General features: G+C 54.0%; 1 protein-coding gene across 1 annotated transcript in view; it reads right to left on the bottom strand.

Moving 5' to 3' along the window:
• The window catches only part of LOC104167598 (ciliary neurotrophic factor receptor subunit alpha), a gene marked incomplete at its 5' end in the record, with an annotated part of 23,075 nt that extends 2,164 nt beyond the window's left edge, over window positions 1-20,911 (bottom strand). Inside the window, 3 exons of the mRNA XM_009707905.1 lie at window positions 12,035-12,198; window positions 19,739-19,905; window positions 20,739-20,911. Coding sequence (XP_009706207.1) covers window positions 12,035-12,198; window positions 19,739-19,905; window positions 20,739-20,911 — 504 coding nt within the window. The remainder of the gene's footprint in view (window positions 1-12,034; window positions 12,199-19,738; window positions 19,906-20,738) is intronic.
• Window positions 20,912-21,933: the final 1,022 nt, after the last annotated feature.

Below are 21,933 nucleotides of genomic sequence, written 5' to 3'. Positions count from 1 at the left end.
ATCAGCGTGCTTAGCTCGGCTAGAGGATGATAACGAGGCTTCCGCAGCACTTTAGGAAGGGCTATGGTGTTTTGGGTAGAGGCATGAGCCCAGGACAGGGTTGCAGGGAGAGGATGCTCCAGCTGCAGTGAAGCCAAAGGTCTTCTGACACCCCGTCCCTCTCCCAAACTCGTAGTGCCGGAGCAGAGAGGCTTCCTCTAGAGGTCACCAGAAACTAGGAGATGTGCGGGCTCCGCTCAGACATGTTAGGGTGGCTGGGAGCTAGACATCCAGGGCAGCAGCTGGGGTGTGCACACAGGCTTTCTGGGCATCACTGCCGGTGCTGGGAGGAGGCTTCCCTCACCAACACACTTCTGGCCACCCTGCTCCTGTGCCTGCTGGCATCCCACCGGCTTGGCTTGCATCCCTCTGGCTGGGCCCTTGGACAAGGATCAAGCTGTGTCCAGCTGTCTTTCCTAGAAAAATTCCCTCTCTCCTGTTGTCATTGCTGCCTGGGCCATGGGAGGTCCTGCCATGCACCTGGGGATGCCATTGCTGGCGCCCTGGTTTAACCTCAGACTGTGTCCACCCCTTCTGGGGATCTCTGATCCCCTTGGAGCTTGGCTCAAGGACAGGGGGATGCATGTGCTCAGCAGAAATGCGCTCCCATCACACGGCCACCAGTGAGCAAACACGCCTGGCTGACAGAGGAGGAGGGCTCAGCACCCAAGTGACCTTCCAGGGATGGATCCAGGCTTGGCCTCGGGGTCCTGAGGGCATGGAGGGGACCAGGGCAGGAACATCCCACAGAGGCTGCATGGGAGATCGCCCTCCACCTAGTCTCTGAGGCTGAGGACCAACACGCTGCCAGCTTCATTCCCACCCTGCACTGCCTGTGCATGGCATGGGAGGGACACGGGACACCCCTTGTCCTTCCCCATGCCCTGGCTAACACAAACTGCCTTCTCTCCAGACACGTTGATAATAAAGATGCTGAGGGGATGAGGGGTGGTGCAGGTCTGATGCAGCCCATCTGCGAGGACCAGTGCCCAACCAGAGGCTCATGCTTGAGCAGAACAAGCAGCGCTTCACGGGTGGGGGAACTTCATGGCACAATCTGCGTGGGGTCCTCCACATCTCCCCAGCCACCCAGGAGAAGGTCAGGCACAGGATCCCACCGCCCCAGGGAGCACCAACAGCTGAGTTTTATTAAGTACTCAGTTCAACGACAGGAGCAAGATAGAGCCTAGTCTTTGATCACATCCCAAAGTGCAAAGAGAGAAAAGCTGCACTGTCAGGGTGCCCAGGAGTACCTGGGCCAATGCACCTGCGGGACAAGGCTTCCCTGGCACTGCAGCTTTGCACACACAGGGATGGTGTGCGCACCAGGGATGTGTGTGATGGCTTGGCCAGTGGCTGGCGTGGTTAATCTCAACACCCCATTGCTTGCAGGTGTACTTGAAAAACAGGAACCTACCCTGAGAAAGACCCAGCCCTTTTCCAGTCCCCCCAGTACAGCACATGCAACACCCCATCACAGATTTAACCCCTTTGGCATGTAAACTGCAGCCTCCCCTGGCTTTTACAGCTCTGGGGGATCCCTCCCAGGCAAGGAGGCACTTTTGCTTTGTTGCTCCAGGTGAGAGCCTTTCCTTCCCTATTCCATCTCCCAGGGCTGCATCCAGCCTGCTGCCTGGCACAGCAGGGCCCTTGGGCTCTGTGCTCCCAGCTGCTCACGCCACCCGGCCTGAGCCTGCAGGAGCCCCACATCTGGAGCATATCTGGATGCAGGCCTGGCCAGTCCACACCCTGAGCCTTTGGGGAGCAAAGGGCCTCCTGCCACTCGTGAGGCATGAAGCTCCTACCAAACCTTGGTAGGGAAGCAGTGAGGAGAAAGGTGTGCGATCGTCTCACCGCTGCAGATTTTGGCGCTGGATGGGGGGAGGTCAAGTCTTGCCTCTCCTCACATCACCTACTCAGGGCTTATACCCATGGTGCTGGTGGGATGCAAACAGGGGATGCTGGTGGTTTCACTGCAGGGCTTGTGCCAAGCTGAGACATGCCTAGGCCCTAAACTACCATTAGCCAAAGCACTGGGACAACGGGTACCCAAGTCCATCCCTACCATCCAGGGGACACCTTCCCACCACGCCATGGGTCTTTCCATCGGGTCTGACCCATTGGCACGGGTGCAGTTACTCGGTGTACTTGCCAAGGGGGGCTGAGGACACAGCCTGTCTGGAGAGAGCCTGGCATGGGGGGCAGATGAGTCCAGTGACCCCAGTGGGGCTCTGTGCAGGGTCTCCCTGAGATTCCAGCATGCCGAAGAGACTGAGAGCCAGCCCTGGGTTCACAGGTTCTGCCTCTTGTCCAGATAATGAGGTCAGTCTTAGAGCAGTCCTGTTTAGCAGCCGGCAAGTCCCCAGCACAGTCTATACCAGGGAGGAGGCTGCTCCCATCCCAGGGCTGTGCACAGCCCATCCTGCAGGTAAAGAGTTTTTGACCATCTCATTTATGGGATAGGTGAAAACTGAAATCCTGTGATGACTGGGCAGATGGGAGGATGGGGAAAAAGAAGATGAGGAGGATGCTGGTCCCTCCTGCAGAACATGGCTGTACATCCTCCAACCCGCAAGGGGTCTTGGCTGAGACCCATCCCACCAACCCCACCACGCTCCAGTGCTGCTCAACCCAAGACCAAAGCCTGAGCTGGATCAGGGTCCTCAAAGGTGACAGGCTCTTAGCACCCATGACTACACCCAGCAGAGCTGAGGAGACAACTTCTGCACCCTCTTCTCATAGGGACACACCTTCATGGCCCAGGCACCCATGGACAGGTAGGCAGGACAGGAGGACATTGACAACCCACCAGGCTGTCAATCACCTGGCCTGTGCAAAGCACTGTGCTTGGTTGGGCAGCTCCCCGCAGCCTTGTGGCACCATGAGGCTGCCCCTGTCACCCAGACCCTGGGATTAATGCCTCCGTCACTGGCTCTGGTCACTGCTCACAGGTGTGGTGTTCGTGGGCACAGTGGGATGGGATGCATGTGCAGTACCGTGCATGCCACACAGCAGGGACCCACCTGGGTGGGATCAGTCCAGAGCTGTTCAGTGGCATCCACGAATTTCGATGGCAATGCCAAGGTGATCAAGCTCAATTAATTCCAAATGACAATTAAATGAAACCTTGCTGGGTGAGCTGCCAGCCCCCTGCAAGCTTGTTTCTCCCGGCTTGGCCTGTGCTGGGCCGAGGGTGCCTTGGAAGCAGGGAACGAGCACAGGGTTTGGAAAGATGCTGGGGTTCTCGGCTGGTATGTGGCTCTCTCTAGGTCTTTCAGCATCCTCCAAGCCCCCCAGCTGTTCCCTGAGCCCCACAGCAGGCAGACTGCAGGCAGGTCAGCCTTGCCAAGGTGCAAGCTTGTTTCTCCCGGCTTGGCCTGTGCTGGGCCGAGGGTGCCTTGGAAGCAGGGAACGAGCACAGGGTTTGGAAAGATGCTGGGGTTCTCGGCTGGTATGTGGCTCTCTCTAGGTCTTTCAGCATCCTCCAAGCCCCCCAGCTGTTCCCTGAGCCCCACAGCAGGCAGACTGCAGGCAGGTCAGCCTTGCCAAGGTCCCCCTGGCCCGGCCAGGCTGCTGCTCCATCCAGAGTGTTTTCTCCATCCCAAAGAGCCCTCCCAGCTGAGCGCTTCCCCTTGGGAGCCATTCCTGTGTCTCCCCAGCCGCAGCCAGCCTGCAGCTGAGTGTTTGCAGATGGGGCATCGCAGGCACAATGGGGTCAAGGCTGTGCCTTGCCTGGGGGGGAATGTTCCCCCAGGATCCAGGCTGGAGCACCTGGAGGACGTTCCTTGCAGGACCTGGGAGGATGCTGCCCTAAGCTCCTCTTTAGATAGCAGACAAAAAGAGAAGGCATAGATGACAGCATCCATCTCTTCCCACACATATGACCTCTGCATGTAGCACTTCTGAGCTGGGCAGCTGGGGGACACATCCAGCATTTGCCAAAGTGGGTGAGAAAGTCCCTGTGTGGGTGCCCGTGGCTCAGCACAGAAGTGCAGCAACAGATGGGAAAGCACACGGGGACCAGGTCCAACTAGACACAGACAGGGAGAGCCGGAGAGGATGGGACACTGGGAGGTCGTGGGGGGACAGATGGACACACAGCATCAAAGGCAGAGGGAGAAATTCCTTAATCCGCATCCCCGCCACACAGAGACAAAAGTTGGAGGAAGGCTGTGCATGGTAATTTTTTTGGCCAGGGGGGTCTGCGTGTTGCTGCTTGCCTTTGTGCACCTGCCAAAAGTCACTCCGGCTGGCTGTGAAGCGCTGCCCAGATTAATGAGGGATCAGTAGCCAGTGCAATGCAGAGCTATTAGCATCGCAAAAAAGAAAAAAAAAAAGAAAAGAAAAAGAAAAAAAAAGGAGAGAGAAATGAAGCAAGCCGTTGAACCCAGTAATTCAGCTGACAGCTTGCTGAGGACAGCGTGGGCTGGGATCCCATTCCCTGCTTTGGCCATATACCCACATCAGCCTGCTTGGAAAGATAATGGGGCTGCTGAGGGATGGCCAGTGCCCAGCCACAGCCCCGAGCACCAGAATCAGCCCAAGGGCTAGTGCCACATTGATGGGCATGGGGACAGACACCCAGGGAAGGTGGAAGGGAGGATTTCCCAGTGCTCGGCTTTCCCCCGTCCATGCTGGTCCTCACTGCACATGTGCTGGAGGCCTGGGGACATCCATACAAGCCGTTCACACCATGCACCCCAACAGGGGACATTCACATTTGCCTCCATCCCAGGTCCTGTCTGCAGACTGATGGCACTGCCTTGCGGTGCTCGGCACAGCAGGAGTTAAGGAAGACATTCCCTGCTCTGGGTGCCCCGGCAGTAAAAAAGGTCATGGTGCTCTGTTCCCACCTGAGCTCTGCTCCTGGTCCAGTGTGATCAGGTAGCAATTACTTGTGAACAGGGTGGTGCACAGGCAGATCTGAAGCCCAGATGGCCTTTGGAAAGGGATGATGTGGAAGAAAATCCCAACCCTCCCTGCCCCGGCAGCTGGGCTGGGGGCTGGTGCATGTTGAAAGGAGGCGGAGGGGAAGAAGGGGGGGGATCAGATGCCTCCTTCTCTGCATCCCACATGAAAATGTGTTTGCCGGTTCCCCCTTGGTGGCAGCGGCTCTGCTTTCCATTCCTTGACACCTCTGGCTCCCCAGCGCAGCTCCTGGTGTGGGAACAGGGTGCTCTGCTGCCAGGAAGCTGGCAATGCGGGGATGGGGGGATGGCACCCCTCAGTCCCATGGCAGGGATGCACCACCTCTGTGCGTGCCAGGACAGAAACTGCATGCCTGTCCCAGGTATTGTATCGAGCCTGGATGAGCCTGCCTTCCCCAAAATAAAAGCAGCACCCTGCCTATTGTAGGGTGAAGCTGATCAGCTCATGCAGCCTGTGCCACCCACAGTGAGCAGAGGAACACGAAAGGAAACCCCTCATAAGAGCACAGCCTGGTTCTGCCATGCATCTTGCATCCTTGCAGTTTCCTCCACCTCTGGATGCTGCCCGGGTTATCCTGGGTAATGGGGGAAATGGGAACTGGGAAGGGCACAGGGCACCCCAGTGGGCTCAATTCACAGCCTCTTTTCCCTCCCACAAGTGGCCAGAACCTGCCACCTGGCTCCAATGAGTTTTGCAGGGACTCATGCTACACAAGTGGCTGCTGTTTCAGGTGTCTTCAGTCCCTACAATTGCAGGAGGATGCCGGCAGGCTCCCACCTGCCCTGGGGAACATGCTAAACCAAAAGCAGGAGTAACCCAAAAGCAAGCCGCCCTGCAGCTGGGAAGTGCGAGAGGGTCGCTGCAAACAGCCACCGCAGCCCGCAAAAAGATGTTGCCAAGCGGAAAAGAAATGTTTTGCTTTTTCCCTTTCAAAGCCACATCTGGAGAGCAAATAAGTCTGACATTCATTACTAATAAATGAGCCCCCAAATACCTCCTCCTTCTGCAGTGCCGCAGGAATCAGTTGGGCTAACCCTAGACAAAACTTTCTGCCTAGACTCTGGAATAACTAAGAGGTTTGGAAAAGTGCATGACCCCTTCTTATTCTCTGCCAGCCAGGTAACGGAGGAGCCCAGCAGCGTCTGAGCTGTGGTCCCTGCTGTCACCCCCCCACACCCCGAGAAGGCTGCTGTGCTGCTGCTGCACAGAGCTCAGCCCTGCTGCCGGTCTGGGAGCACGAGTTATCGCAGGGCTTCTCTGCAGCCTGGGTTGTGTCACACCAGATGCGGCTGAACGGCTCCCTTCTGGCTTAAAATAAAAAGCATCTTTGAAAGCGGAGCTGTAAGCTCGTTAATAATGGGACTCTTTCTCCGGATGTGCTGTCCCCTCTCACCAAGTGACAACTGGCAGAGCTCGCTTTCTCCTGTGGCTGCAGAGAGGATGGGATCAGGGATGCTCAGGGCGCTCAGCACCAGTTCTAACCCTGCCCAGTGCTGGCACCTGCTGCCTGCAGATGCATTTACCACGCTGGTGCAGCGGGCTGGGGGTGAAAGCAGATGGGTGCAGCTTGTGCATGGGCATCGTGGGGCATGGACACCTGCCTGGCATAGTCTGCTTGTGGGCAGGGAAAGGTAAGCTTGCCAGCACCATCCTACCTGCGTGTAGCTGTGCAAGCATGCAGGTGAGCACAGGCACACAGGTGTGTGCATGAGTGCTCTGCTGCTCAGTGGCACCTTTATGGCTGCCTTTGGAGGCCTGATCCTGCTGGGTGCTCAGTACTTTTAGGTCAGCAGGAGTTCCCAAGGGGGCTGAGAGCACCCAGGTACTGCCAGCCAAGGATCCCAAGCCCAGCTCCATCCCTGGAGCTGGAGGGGATGGAAAAGGTGATTTCTGAGTGTTTCCCACCTCCATTCTCCTCTGAGGCACCCTCTGCTCCAGCCCTGCCTGTCCCACACCAAGCTGCGAGCGATACTATCACAGTCTCAACATTTTGCTCCCACCTATTAATTCTTTTTTTTTTTTCCCTTCTTTTTTAATCACTGACTTTGCAGCCGGGAGGGGAAGGGGGAGAAATGCCGCAATAAAAGCTAAGAGGCGTGAAGCTGTAACCCAGCTCGCTCAGGGTGACCTCCCTGCCAAGGTTGCCTTGCAAAGAGGGGGAGCACAGGCAAAGCAGCAGAGGCATGGGGGGATGCAAATGGGCGCGAACAAGCACGCCCATCGCAAAGTGACATTGCTGCCGTGCCGGCGGGGACACAACTGCGGCAAGCAGTGGCACTAATTGCCTTCCCCAGCTCCATCCCTCCCCCTTGCCCGTCCCAGGCAGGTTATGGATTAGCACATGCTTTCAGGTTATTTCATGCTGCCCCAATGCAGGAACTTCCAGAGACAGCCTGTGAGATCCAACTATTTGACAAAAAAATGTGGCTTTGCCTTGGGAGATGAACCTGAGCCCACCCTGGCAGCCACCCCTGACACATGAGTGACGGTGTCTGGCCCAGAGGACCATGTCCTCCTTACACTAATGAACTCAACCACTAAATATTTGGCAATACCTACAAATTGCCCATTCCTGTCCCCATGTCCCCATCATTTGCCCAGATCGGAGCCACCCAGCAGCAGAGCCAGCACAGATGCCTGCACTGGGGGCTTTGTGGCCACAGCTCCTAAAATCCAGGGATGGTGGGAGTACTTCTGCTTGCTTTTCTGAAGAAGAACGTTTCCAGCTTTTGCTAGTGCTTATGGACGTGGCTCTAATGCTTCCAAAACAGAAGAGGAAGGAGAGAACCGAACCACGTTATTAGCTTTAAATATCTCATGACCTTTTACTGCAAATCTCGAGATCTGAGGCGCAGCCCGCCTCACGGTTCGTTAACATTTCATGTTGTCAGCGCGGCCAATGGGTTCAATTAGACTTTGTGACGGCATCTGCAAATTGCTGGCAACGCACTGGAGGAAATCCTCCCTTAGCCTGGCTGCCAGCTCTGATGTTGCTTAAGAAATACCTTCTGAGCCCTGCCATGTTCCTGGGATGTGTGCTGAGTTGGTCAGTGCTCAGTGCATGAGATCTCCCCTCAAAAACTGGCAAAAGGGGAGATCCTGCTCGAGCAAACACTATGGGGTGGGAGCAAATTGGGTGCAAGACTTGCCCTGGGCTCCCCAAAGATGCTCGGGATGGTGCCTGGCCACCCGCCTGCATCCAGGGGTGAGCGTGCGGACGTGCTTGCGGGGAGATCGCATGTGTGAGCGTGGCGATCGCTGCTGTTGCGAGTTAACTGAAGGAGCCTGTAAAACCAGAAACAGGCTATTAGCAATCCATTAGGAAAGGGTATCCAGTTCCAGCCTAGGTAAGCCATTAGAGGAACATCTGAGAGCATTAGGAGAGCTCGCTTGGGGCCAGGATGGGGCTATAAAACAGAAGAGGAAACCATGCTAATCTGGCTTGAATTACAAACTTAAAAGCAGGAGAAAAATAAAGGATACCCTGAACATTTAATGTTTTATATTTAGGAGACAGAAGGGGAGATTCTGCCAAAAGGAGAGAATAAAAAAACCTGTTTAGGCTACAAATATCCCCCCTCTCTTCTGGCAGCAGAGAAACCACCAGCCCCTCTTCCAGAAAGGGAGGAGCGTGACTTTAAAGTTGCTTGAGATTCAGAGTCAGCTCTGCGCTGGTGAGGCGGAGGGGAGTCAGCGGCCACCCGATGTGACACGATGTGACACGTCTGCATCTCGAACAGCCAAGAAATGCCTGTGCCCAGGTTCAAGGGAGCCACTGCAACATGGCACGATAGTGCAAGGAGCATCCGGCATGCTCATGTGGAAACTCATCATCATCATCTCTCCACAATAATAATTCCCAGAACACATCATCATAATTCCCAGAGCAAACTGCAACACAAGAGCTGCTAAGTGGCCTGAGTGAAAAGGCACTGCTGACCAGGGAAAAGGGAGGGCAAATGGCAGGCTGGGGCTCAAACCCACCTGGGAAGGGGATGAGGGTGTCCCCCGGCTGTGGGTCAGCCCTAGATATTGCTTAATGTGGGGGGGGCATGCTTGAGCCAAGCATTGCCCAGCTCTCTGGGGGAAAAACTGCATTTATGGCTAACTCACCAGTGGCAGTCTTGATATGATCCACCACTCCTGCCACGGATGCCTTTATTGCCTGGTGCCAAGCCCTGGCATTATTAAAATCCTGAAAGGAAGAGCCTGGGAGAAAGCAGATGCTGATTGAATCAGGCCCTATGGTATTCGACAGCTCGACATCCATCTGATCCTATTAGTGCTCATTCTGTTCTGCCTGCCGAGGTGCTGTGCATAAATCAGACCCTGCAAAGATAACGGGAGGCAGAGGGGAGAAAGGGGAGCTGCTTCTTCTGCCAAGAAACGCCACATGCAAGCGGAGCCTGCATGGATATTCCTGGCTCTAGGCAATCTCCGGTGCTCCCTTGTGGGTTTGCTCCTGCAACGATGCTGGGCTTCCCATGGGACTACCAAGGGAGTGGCAGGAGATGCTTAAAACCCACAGCCAATGCATGGGTGGGCTGCCATGAGGAGGCAGGGACAGGGCTCAGCTTGGGGACCTTGGGCACACAGGGATGGGCCAGATCATGAGGTTACCCAGCTCCTCCTGGCTGCTGGCAGAGACTTCTCCCCTCACTGCTGGGCTCCCAAGCTGCCCCATTGTCAGCAAGCAAGTTGTATGCAATGGCTTTTCCATGCTGGCAGCCAGTAGGGACAGCAAAAGCCAAGATGGGGGGCAGGTTGTGGCAGGAGACCTTCACTTTGGCAAGAATTAAGACACTGCTATGCAAGCATGACATGCATGACCGCTCCATCCTTTCTCAGGGCACTTGTCCCTTTGAGGAGAGACCCAACACCATCACCACAGGACAAGCTGGATGACTTGAGCTAGGCTTGGCCCTACCAAACCATGTCCCTCCCTTTCCTGGGTGGATTTGGGGAAATGGGGACACCCCCCAAGATGCCAACAAGCAGTAGGTCAAGCAAAGCAGAGCTCAGAGTGTCTTGGCCATGCTCCCAGCATGCTGGTGTCAGTGGGGCTCATTTTTGGGTGCAATCCCCTATATTTGCAGGGTGTTTGGCTCGGCTAAGCAGGCTGAGCGTGCCAAGGGGGTCTGGGGTCAGAGCGGCTCCGGCTGCTGCAGCACTGCCATCCCCTGGTGTTTGTGAGCTGATTGAATTAGGCTTCGCAAATAATTCATCTGATGAATAGTGGCAGTTTTCCTCAAATCATCCACAAATCAGATTTTTCATTACCCAGTTGGCGGGGCAGAGAGTCAGAAAACAAAGCTGGGCCCTCACTCGCTGAATGCTTGCACTTGCTCACTGAGCAAATTATTCCCCAAACACACTTCTCCATCAGCCAGTGACAGGGGACATGTCTCTTGCAAGGGGATATTGATTAAAAGTGGTACCCAGGACTGCTGTGCCCTCCCAGGCTGCTGGGAGATGAGCCCTTCCCAGCCTTCTGTGCACCCACCATGAGGGCTGGCAGCTTGAGCTTTCTCCACAGCTCAAGGTATCTTTAAATAGGGGAAATCAAGTTTTTACTCCCCACAAATATGATACCTAATATCCAGTGATGGAGGGACCGGCCACTCTGAGGGTGCTGAGGCACGAAGCAGCTCACTGGCTCTCCCACCATTTTTGGGTGCAAAACCCTGCATTTGCAGGGTACTTGGCTGGATCAGGCTGTGGCAGGCTAAAAACATCAACCTTTTCGACAACAGTTTCACACCTTGAAAAAACTGATGTTGTGTTTGGTATTTTCCATTACTTCTTCCCCTTTTTTCACAGCTTCTACAATTTGAGCATTTCTCCCAAGTGAAAAAAAGTATCAACAACAAACTAGTATCCAAACTCCACCTCTGCTTTCTTACCCTTTGGGATGCTCCTCAGATGCTCTCCCACTCCCAGGAGGGAAGAGAAGGGCAAAGAGACAAGCAGGAAAACCCCTTCCCAATCCTTCTCTGATTTTTCAAAGCCATCAGCAAATGCTTCAACATGAAACATGACCTGCAGTGCTGCCTTATCAAAAAACTCATCCAATGCAAAAAGAAGAAGTTTCCAAGACACCACCATCTTGCAGACACACGAGCAAAGGCTCCCATCCCCTCTCTCAGCCATTTCTCTCCCCAGGAAGAGCTGGCTAGCAGAAAACCCTGCTTGGCTCCACGATGCAGGTGAGTTCCCCAGGGACTGGGTGCGGCTTCCTGGCAGCAAGATGATCTTTGCAGTAGAGCTCTAAGGAAACACAGCAGAGTGAGCCCTGAGATGCAGTGTAACCATGGTAGATTATTTTTTTTGTTTTTCCTTTTTTTTTTTTTTTTTTTTTTTTAAGGCAAAATGCTGTATCAAACAAAGCACCTAATTGGCTTTTGACTGGCTCAGCTCAGCACAGAGAGGATGCTGGACGAGCCACACCAGCATAGCAGCACCTCTCCTGGTGCGGCAGATTGCTTTCCTTCACAAGCTAAGCAAGCAAGCAAGCAGCACACAGAGGAAAAAAAAAAGCCTGTTCGTTATCTTCCTGAGCTAACAAATGAAATCTGTCCTCCAGGCTGCCAAGGATTTCACTGACTATTTTTTTTAAAGAAACAAGAAATAAAAGTAAGAAATACGATAACATCATGGCAATCGCTCCATGGCTGTACTCTGAGTTACGGTGAGCAGTATTTTATCTTCAGTTCAAAATCTAAATGTGGCAGAGGCGCATTTAAATGTGGTGACATTTATACTTTAAATGCCTTTTACATCTCGTTGGCAGGTTTTATATAGAACATATGTATGGAAAGTAGATAGGGGCTGTGGATGAAAATGCGGAGCAGGGAGAGCCTGCAGAGCCATTTGTAGGCAGAATGTGAGTTAAAAGAAAGATGGAGAGGAAGAGAGAAGGGAGGAGAGACAGAGAAGGAGAGGAAAAGGGTCTGGGCTGCCTGGGCAGTAAATAGACCTTTTTTTTGGTCCCTGACTCGGTGCAACTTGTTCCCAGCAACCAGCTCCCCCCGCTCCCACCTGTCCCGGCCAGCTCAGCCTCACTTACGTGTTGCCACTGATCCAGGATGAGGGGCCGATACCGCAGGAAGAACTTGAGGGGGAAAGATTCGGGGTCAGGCCAGGATGAGGGGTTCTGCCATGACACCTCCAGCCTCCGAGGGTTGTTGGGCACGGGTTTGGCCACCACACTCTCCGGAGGGTCCGGCTTTACTGGAAGAGAAGAAGAGTGGCTTTGCACGTGGCATCCTCCCTTACACCCCTCGGTACAGCTGGCTAGGCATTGTGCCATGTGCTTTCCAAGGGGAGCAGCCAACATGCAGAATATCCTTTTCACAAACTAACTGGATGCAAATCACCTTTTCTTGTCCAGGTCAGTAGTATGACTGTCCTGGCTCAAAATCAGCACCGTCAAGGAAGTGCCAGTGCTGGAGACACACGGAAACAACCTGGCCAGGGCAGAGATCATCCCTCCTCCCCAGGGCTACTTGGGTCAGGGCACGGAACCCACTAAGCCCAAATCCTATGTTTTCCTTGCACTTCCTCCGATTTCCACAATCAAACCCGTTTACCTTGTAGTAACATGGCAGAGTTTGGCCCTTGGGTTTCGAGCTAGGATTTTGGGGATTCAAAGTGTGGGCACACTGTATTTGCCAAGGGCGAAGGATTGTCATGGTCACTTTCCACCCCAGGTATCACTCTTGCAGCCCTGCTCTGCTTTTGGGATATAAGGATATTTTCGTGCTACCTGACAAGTATTTCAAGCAAATATTAATTGGCTGTGAGCTCTGCAACATGCTTTGAAGTTGCAGCTACTTTTAGAGTGCTGGGAGCAAATCACAGGCAGGCTCTGATGAATAGCATTGCCCACTGCAGAGTGAGCCTTGCGCCTTGCCAAGGGTTTGCTCAACTCCTGACAGCTCAAACTCCCAATTTGCAACAGCAAAGATACAAAAAAGACCAAGATTTGGGTACACCCATACTTCTTTTCTCATGGCCCGGAAGAAGCTGGGCATGAGGAGCTGGGTGCACAGCTGTGCCTGGAGTGGAAGAGGGCTCCTCTGCACTCTAAGAATAGCAATGCATGAGTCCTCCTGTCCCAGGAAGGCTCTTAACCCCCTCCAACGTCTACATGTAGGCCAATGGATCCCTCCTCGCCTGAAAATCTCTGGATTCAGTAATGGTCCCCTGGCTCTGACCACCTCAAGCAGCAGTTTGTGAAGGTGCCAGCATCAAACTCCACTCCTAAGGATGGAGGAAGGATGCTGGGGCCATGAGGAGCCCCTCTCTGCCTAGCAGAGCTCCTGCCCTGCACTCAGAGGTCTTCTCCTCTATGCTGACCCCAGGGGTTCACCTGCTGTGGGTGGGAGGTGATGTCCACACATAGCCTTTGCCTCCCCTGGGAAAGGAAGGAGGTGGTAAGTGAGCTGCTCCCTTGCTAGCCTGCCTGCTGCTGCCTGCAGCCCTGCCCTATGCATGAAGAGCATCTCTCCCCCTGCTTGAAGCTGTATGGGACCAGGCACTGATGTGGGGCCAGTCTGCTGCAAGTGGAGTCATTCATGTGCCATTTGCTGCCGTTTCTGCTCCAGGATGATGGTGGCATCGCAGCAACTGTGCCCAGGAAGACACCCTCTCTGCACCACCATCGCTTGCTCCTCTTAAGACAAACCAGCCTGTGATGCTTTCAAATCTTGTTTCTCGGCTGCTGGTGAGGTAGAGGGAGGCTGCTGAAATGAAGCCACAGCCCAGCCACCTTGGTGGGACCCAGAATTTGCCCTGTTTCCCGAGATGTAGCCCACTGCCACCTCCCTCTTCCCTAGTCCTCCTGCTCAGCACCCTGGCACACACCCTGCTGCAGTCCTCCTTCATCATCATCTTCACCACCACCCCAACAGCCTCTCCCAATGCCTTCCCTCTGCCACAGTGGGTGCAAGGAGGGCTGGACAGCTTCCTCGATCCCCACTGCACCCAGCACTTGGAGGATGCTCCCGGAGGCTTGGGGAACCGCTGGTGAGCAAGCATCCATGGGCCTGACCACAGGTGCCTAGTGCCACCTCCTGGCTTCCACTGACCCCCCTCTGCAGCAGCACAGGAAACAATTTTCCATTTACAGCTTTATCCTCGGCAGAAGGGACAGCTTGCTGGGGCTGCGCCATGCTGAGCTACTCCAGATGGCTGTGCAATTCTTCTGCTTGCTTCGAATCCCCAGGCTTGGGCTGGACATCAGCTTCCATCGACAGGGACTTGGAGTCCAAACGCATACGGAAAAGTATAAATCCAGTGCTGGCTCGGTGGTCTTGGTTTGCAAAACAAAAGTCTGTCCAGCTGAATGACTGCAGATGACTGCGAACTGCGGCTCTGCAGTGAGGAAGTGGGAAGGAAAGTGCTCGGCTGGGGATGGACGCGGTGGGATACTCCTGGGGGTAATAGAGGGAGCCTGGTCCTGTTTTTCAGCGTGCCAGCCTGGAGCCATGGCAGAGGGATGCTTAAATGCAGTTGTGCCGGGCAGGGCACATGTGCTTGGGCAGCAGTGAGAGATGCCACTGTGGTGGGTTGGAAGAAAGGAAAAAAAAAAGGTGCCCTAATATTGAGGTGGGTCACCTGCCCATTTTGCAGGGTTGTGACTCCCAGCCCCACTCCTGTGGATTGGACACTGTCCTTGCTGTGCAGGGCAGGGCTGCCCTGGCTCCAAGCAAGCATGGCAGAGCCCAGCCATGGAAGGGGGCTGCACTCCCGGCTGCGGCAAGTCTTCAAATGGCACTGCGGGTTAATGGGAAAACCAGCAGTCCCTGCTACCTCCCCATGTCCCCCCATCCATGGGACTCCTACCCAGGCTAGAAAGTGCAGCAGTGCCAGCCCCTTCAAAAGCACTAAGCCAAAGCTGTTCCTGCCATGTCCCTCCAAGGCAGCAGGGATGCAAGAGCCAGGAGGGGGGACCAAACCTCCGGCAGCTGGTCCAGCAAGGACAGACTTACATCTCTGAGGACAGACCTCATTACGCTGTGCTCATCATGGGACACATCAGGGCCGCTCCTCCAGGAGCCAGGTGAGGAACGAGGGGAGACGGGCTGTGTCCAGCTCCCCAATTTCCATGTGACCTTGAAGGAGTCCTTTATCCTCCACAGCCTCCCAGGTCCCTGATCCGCATACAGGGACGAGCGCTTCTCCTTCCCCAGTCTTTGTCTGTCTCCATTTAGCCCACACATGGTGAGGCATGGGCTGTCTGCCTGTACATCAGGCAGCATAATAGAGCCCTGTCCTCAGCGAGGGCCTGCAGGCAGTAACATAATAAAAGCAATAATAGTAATAATAATAATGGACGATGGGCATTAGGCTGAGTACTGGTTAAGCGGCTACAAAACCAGATGTAATATTATCCTGCAGAGCTCAAGAAGCATCAGACGTTCCTGGGAAGGGGACTTGGCTGGGAGGGGACTCACAGCTCAATAGAGCCCTGTCCTCAGCGAGGGCCTGCAGGCAGTAACATAATAAAAGCAATAATAGTAATAATAATAATGGACGATGGGCATTAGGCTGAGTACTGGTTAAGCGGCTACAAAACCAGATGTAATATTATCCTGCAGAGCTCAAGAAGCATCAGACGTTCCTGGGAAGGGGACTTGGCTGGGAGGGGACTCACAGCTCTTCCCACTCAGTTTTCGGTTGTCGTGTCCAAGCAAGGGCTCGGTGTGCAAGAAGAGCCGTGGAGTGCAGCTTTTCCTAAAGGCTCTGCACACTCATGCTTAACTGCAAGTCTTTAGCTACCCATTGCCCCTGGATGTTGTTAGACATGTCTTGAAATGAAGCCGGCAGCTCAGAAAGGCAGCTGAGACCCTGCAGCATGGAGAGGCCTGCCGCCCATCCCGTCTCTCCCAATGAGAGCTAAAATGGATCCCTTGCAGCCGTTAAATATCCCCTGGCATTTTCCACGAGCAGAGGGATATTAAACTCCATGTCTTAGCCAAATGTCAGTCTAGGTAATTTAATTCTGACTCCCTAAGTAGTATGAATTGAACTGACCTTCTGCCTAGGCACTGTATACCCGTGTTCAGAGACTCCAAATTTCATACAGACAGGGCGCGTTTGTCCTCATGCAGCCCCTCCGAGATGCTCTGTGTTTTAATCACCCCAGAGCTGGAGCTGGGAGGATCAAATGACCTTCCCAGGGTCACACAAGGGATGCGTAGCAGATTTCGGGAATGCACTCATGCCTGAAAGACCTCATCCAAGGCTGCCTTCCTCTTTCTAATGCTGTGCATCTTCTTCTCCTGATTTGCTCCAGGCTCACACGAGCAGAAAGGCACTGAGGTGTGATACTGGTGTTGCTGTGTGGCGGTGATGTCCCTGCTTTCCTCGGGGATGCATGTGCCAGCTACCTGGTTCTTGGGCTGAAACACAAGTGAGGAAGGTGGGGTTGTGTTCTGGAAGGCCACAAATGTCCCTGTGCTGTCCCAGCCATCATAAGGGAGGTGGCAGCTCCTGACATATCATTTCACTCCTCCCTGGCACCTTCTCCAGCTCCGCCAGCCCCTTTCCCACCTTCTCCTGCCTTGGGCTGGAGTCCTGATATTTGCAGGGCTTTGCAGAACCTTGCCCTTCCCATGCTCACCTTTATTAGTATCAATACCTTTGCAGAAGATGTAATTATGAAATTAATTTCCAGGAGCAAGATGAGAGGAGGAAGGCAGCCCAGATCCCCTATCAATGAGAGATGGGGGCCAGAGGGCTGGAAAAGCTTTTCCAATCATTGAAAATGACAATGCAGAGTGACCCCTCGCAGCTGGCTGCTAATAACCAGCACGGCATGACTGTCAGTGAGGCATGGGCTCGGGATAGCAAAAGAAAGTACCAGTCATTTTCCACTCAATTAGAGTCCATCTTCTGAGCGGCTGGGTATGGGATTTTCCGCTGGGGGCTCCATGGAGGGAGGAAGGACAGAGGAAGCAAAACCAAAGGAGGTCATTCCTTCTCAGGGGGCTTTTTGTGTTTGCCCAGGCTGGGTGGGTGATCCAGGCCAGCAGTGGGTCTGCTCCTGGTTCAGATGGTGCCGGGGTGAAGAGCCGCCAGCCCAGCAGTGCCCTTGTGTTGGCTCCAGGCTACTCCGACCCCAGCAGGGCATGAGATCAGGGCTTCACGCCTGGGGTTTAAACTCCATGCAGAAGGTGTGATGGTTTTCTCTAGGCTAAGGGGAAAACACAAGGCAGGCTCTGACATCCCCAGCTCTGGGATTTTAGCAGAAGCATCAAGCAGTCGCTGGTTGACACTGTCTCTCCATTTTAGCAGGATGCATACACATGTTGCAATGTTCCCATGCAGGATTTTCCCAATGACCCGATGTAATGATTCGCCCTGAGTCATAGGTTTTCCACCCTTCCATCTAGCACAGCAAAAGCCAGTGCAACTTCAAAGATGAGATCTCAGCACAGCTGACGCTGGTAGAGATGCCCAGGGAACCTACTGGGTGCTAGATTCACACTGCCAGTACCCACCATGCTGGGACACAGCCCCAGGTTTGCAGCTGCAGACATGACAGCCAGAAAAGACACTGAAATGCAGAAACTTCCCCAAGGAGAGCAGGCAACCTGGGGCAAAATTGCATAGCAAAATGCACTAACGCAGTGCACTTGTTTTAATTGAAAACACCAGGACAGCACAAAGAGAAGGTCCGTTCAGGGCAGCTGGCTGTTGATCGGTGGCAGCTGAGTTCATCCTGTAATGACTCTGCTAAGCTTGCTGACTGCCTGCTTGAACAGTCAATCACCACCGTGTCTATGCTTCTTACACACAGCGGCCATACCAAATCCTGAGGAGGATAATTTCATAGTTGTACTGAATGTGGAGTTTTTAAGGCCAATAGATACTGAAGTGTTTATGTATGGGAGTGGGCTGGCTTCAGGGTGCAGGACATAGCCTTTCTTATCAGCACTGGCCCATCACCCCTTCCCCAAATGCCATCCTGGAGGGTGTTAGAGCATCTGCCAGGTAGTGCTGGAGGGTCTCATCTCCCACCGTAACTGCCAGGATGTGTCCAGGCACCCTGTACCCCTCCAGGCACTCTTCCAAGAGGCAGGGATATTGCACCCATGCTAACGTCTGGCCCAGGGCCATGCTGGCCTCTGCTCACCACTCCTCTGACCTGGGCTGAGTTCAAACGGCTGGCTGGATCCAGCTTGTGCTGGTGCTGGGATGCCCGGGGCTTGCAGCTGTGTGTGCTTCCCAGGGGAGCTGCCCTTGTGTGCTGGATGGAGGACTAGATATTTAGGAAGCCAGGCAGGGCATGGGTGGGATACAGATGTTACAGGATGATGCTGTGAACTCCTGCGGGAGGGAATGCAAGGAACTTGGAAAATGCAGCTTAATTGCTGCCCTGGGCCCTGCAGGCTGGAGGTTACCTTCATTTTCAAGGAGTGTATCTTCCACAAACACAACAATTTCCATTTAAAGGCACCCAAGTGACTGAAACTCCACCACTTCCCTGCTAAGCTCCTTGCCTTGTTATCAATGTTCACTATGCACCAACAAATACAAGACTTGGATATCGACCATGGCTGCAGGGACATGGCAGGACAGTCCCTGCTCCAAAATAATTTCCCTGCTCTGTTCAGAGCTGGCACCTTGTTTCTTCTTTGATGTCTTCCAGGATTTGGGGTAGAAAGGGAAAATCTGGGATAGCAGTGGAGCTCCTCTTCCACTTTGACACTTCCAGCCGCTCAGGACTGGGACATAAAGCACACTGAAGGCAAAGACTCACTGCTGGCTCCACTTCAAGGATTCATTTATTTGTTTTTCTGATCCAGTAATTGCCACATGTAACCAGCAAATTGGTTTTTGATGTGTTCCTGAAGTCTGTTCTCTCCCACTTTTCCTGTTCTTTGAGGATGGACAATCTTGTCATGGCACCGTCTGTAATCTGCCTTTGGCTGGTGGCAAAGGCGCTGTGCCCAGCTCCCTGCTTTGCTGTGCTTGGCACTGAATTGCTCAGTCCACGCCGGTCCTTCACAGTCAGAGAAGCATCTGCACCACAGGTCTGGACACGGTCAGGAGCATCCCTGCAGCACAGCCAGCAGCACGGACACTCCGGCACCCACGGCCCACTGCTCCCTGTCCCACATTGCACAGCATTCACTGCCCAGGGAATAGGGTTTTTAGGAGCATGTTAGGTAAGGGTTGGTGGAAGATGACTTTAGGAGGGCTTTATCGTAACTACGGATGCAGTGAAGAGGATGGGACATTTTAATTTCTCTTCCAATTCTAATTCCCACGACTCTGCTTCCTGCACAAACACCAAACCTCTCTTTTAGGAACTTTCATAGGGGCAAGAAAAGCAATGCCACTTGGACCACACCATTTTCACAGCCCTCTGCCCTGGTACATGGCAGCCGTTCCCCAGCCCCTAAGCAGGGAGGAGCTCAGAAACCACAGGAGATCTGGACCACTGGGGATGCGACCAGGCAGGGCACCAGGCCACCGACGGGACCAGCATGGGGGCTGCCTGTGGGCATCCTGCCTGGCTCCCCCAGGATGCTCAGGTGTTGGCATCAGTTACAGCAGGGCCATGAGAATCACGGGGGCACAGGGAAGGCACAGGAGCCATGGCTCAGACCCCGGCTTTATCTCAAACATGGATAGGCAGAGGCTCCACTTGGAAAGCCGGTCCCTTCCCTGGCCTGTCGCTCCAGTGGGCGACACTGCATGCAGAGCAAGCCAACCCCAACACCGTCTCGGAGAGGTCAGTTGCTGCTGTGGAAGTTACCTATGGCGAACTCGTCAAAGGTGAGAGTGGTGGAGGTTTTGCCCAGAGCATTCGTGACTGTCAGAGTCACCTTGTACTTCACTGTCGAGAAGAGCTGGAGGTATCTGATGTGACACCTGTTTTTGGGAAAGACATCCTTCTCGCAGACCATCTCTTTTGTGCCATGTCTGGAAAGCAGAGGCAAGAAGAGCTGTTATCTATGGAGCGGCACTTAGAGTGGGGATGCACCCATGCTGCTGAAGGGAAGAGACAGAAGGAGCAGCGCTGTGTCCCTGCTCTGCCTGTGGTCCCCATGCACCAGCCCCTGCTGCAGCCAAAGGGCTGCTTTCCTCCCACTGGGGAATTTTGCAGGCTCATGTGTGTGATGTTTTATCCTAAGCCTACACAGACACTGCAGTGAATGTCCTCACTCTGGGCCCAAGGAGAGGATGAGACCCTTCTGGGACTGGGGTTGGCTCTGTCCCTGCTGTGAGAGGAATGGTGTCTCCTTTCTGCTGGTGACACAAGCCCCAGAAGACAAAGCACAGCACCAGCCTGTATAAGGGCTGTGCCAGAACCCGGGCACAGGGTGGGGGACGATGCCATGCCATGGCCAGTTCTAGGTGAGGGACACTGCTGCTTCCCGGCCACAGCCAGCATATGGCAGAAGGGAGCGTGGCTATGCCAAATGCGCCGAAAAACAGCGGGCACAACCTCCGCTGTGGACAAGTGGTTCAGAGAGGATGGACTTGGGGGCATGGAAAAGGGAGCTGGGAGCTGGAGACTTTCCTGGTCCCCTCTGGGGAAACTGGAACTTTCTTGGGACAAAGTCCCAGTGTCAAGCATCCAGTTTGGATGTCCCTGGAGCATCCTTCCCCAGGCCCATTTTTGGGACACCAATCCCATATGCACAGCACAGGTCAGACACACTGCCCCAAGACTTCACGGCACTAGTTGCAACCTCCTCCAGGCTGCACGGACAAAACTCACCCCACTGCACCCTTCCTTCCCGGGCACTTACATGACGGAGATATTGAAAGAGTTGGGGATGTAGGTGGGAGTGGGCAGGTGCCAGCTGCAGTAGAAACCCTTGGGGTAGTTGTTGGACCGGCACATCAGCACTGGCTCCTTCGGAGGGGCCGTTAGGGACAGAGAAAGAGCAATTACCCATTGAGGTGGGGTTATCACCAAGTCCTGAACAAGGGGATGTCCCTCTACTTTCAAATGCTGCCAACTCAGGAGGGGACACAGTTTGCAAGGGGACCCTGGTCTGTATTTATCAGCTGCTCAAAACATGTGGGGGCCCTTGTCCCATGTCTGCTGCTGAGGTCCCCTATGAGACCTCATTTTGGACTGGGCTGTGCACAGCAGCTCATCTTCTCCCCTGGTAGCTCACCAGCTCTAATGAGAAATGGAGTGGCAGAGGAGGTTGGCAGGTATCAGGGGAAATTGTCTTCAAGGCTGTGATGGAGATGTCGCTGATGGGGAGGAGGTGCTGCTCTCTTGACCACATTAAGCTACGGCACTCATGGCTTTCTCTGCCACGTCCCTGGGGAGTGATAAAGTTGTTGAGGGATGATCGTCCAAAAGACCAGAGGTCCTCAACAGGAGGAAGAAGGGCCACTTATGGCAAGATGAGAAGGAACAACCTGAAACCAGCAGAGAAAATTCAGCTCTGCAGGAGGACTGGCAGTGTTAACACCTTCAGCAGCTTTGCAGAGCATCCCATCCCAGGGCTCTGCCTCCCAAGGTACATGAAGGCAACTGGAGACAGGACAAGAGCATGCAGCGAGGAGAAGCCTTCCTTTGGCCTTGTCAGCTGGTCCTAGAGGTTAGAGGCACAAGAGGATTTTAAACCCAACCAAGAGTTCACATTGCACTCGGCTTTCCTGGAATAGGTACACTCTGTACTCTCTTCAGAAGCACAGCCAGAGCTGCAGGAAGACTCTGCAAAATGCTGAGGGCCAGCGTGTGTGGGAGGATGAGATGTGATACCTTTCAGCTGATAAATTTTGCCCTTGTAGGTTGGTAAAAATCTTATCTGAATTGACACTGAAGTCATCTCCTCTCAATATCAGGACACTTGCATTGCTAAGAGCAGAGTTTGGCTCTAACTGCAGCACCTTGGCACAGTACCTTGCCATAAAATACACTCCCTGGGCTGGATGTGCACCAGGGTTCCCTCAGCAAGGCTGTCTGAACCTATGGTGGTCCCT

Source organism: Cariama cristata, unplaced genomic scaffold (assembly GCF_000690535.1).
Source record: "Cariama cristata isolate BGI_N322 unplaced genomic scaffold, ASM69053v1 scaffold24630, whole genome shotgun sequence".
Lineage (NCBI taxonomy): Eukaryota > Metazoa > Chordata > Aves > Cariamiformes > Cariamidae > Cariama > Cariama cristata.
The sequence above is the reverse complement of the archived record's forward strand: the minus strand, read 5'-3'. Positions and strand labels throughout refer to the sequence as shown.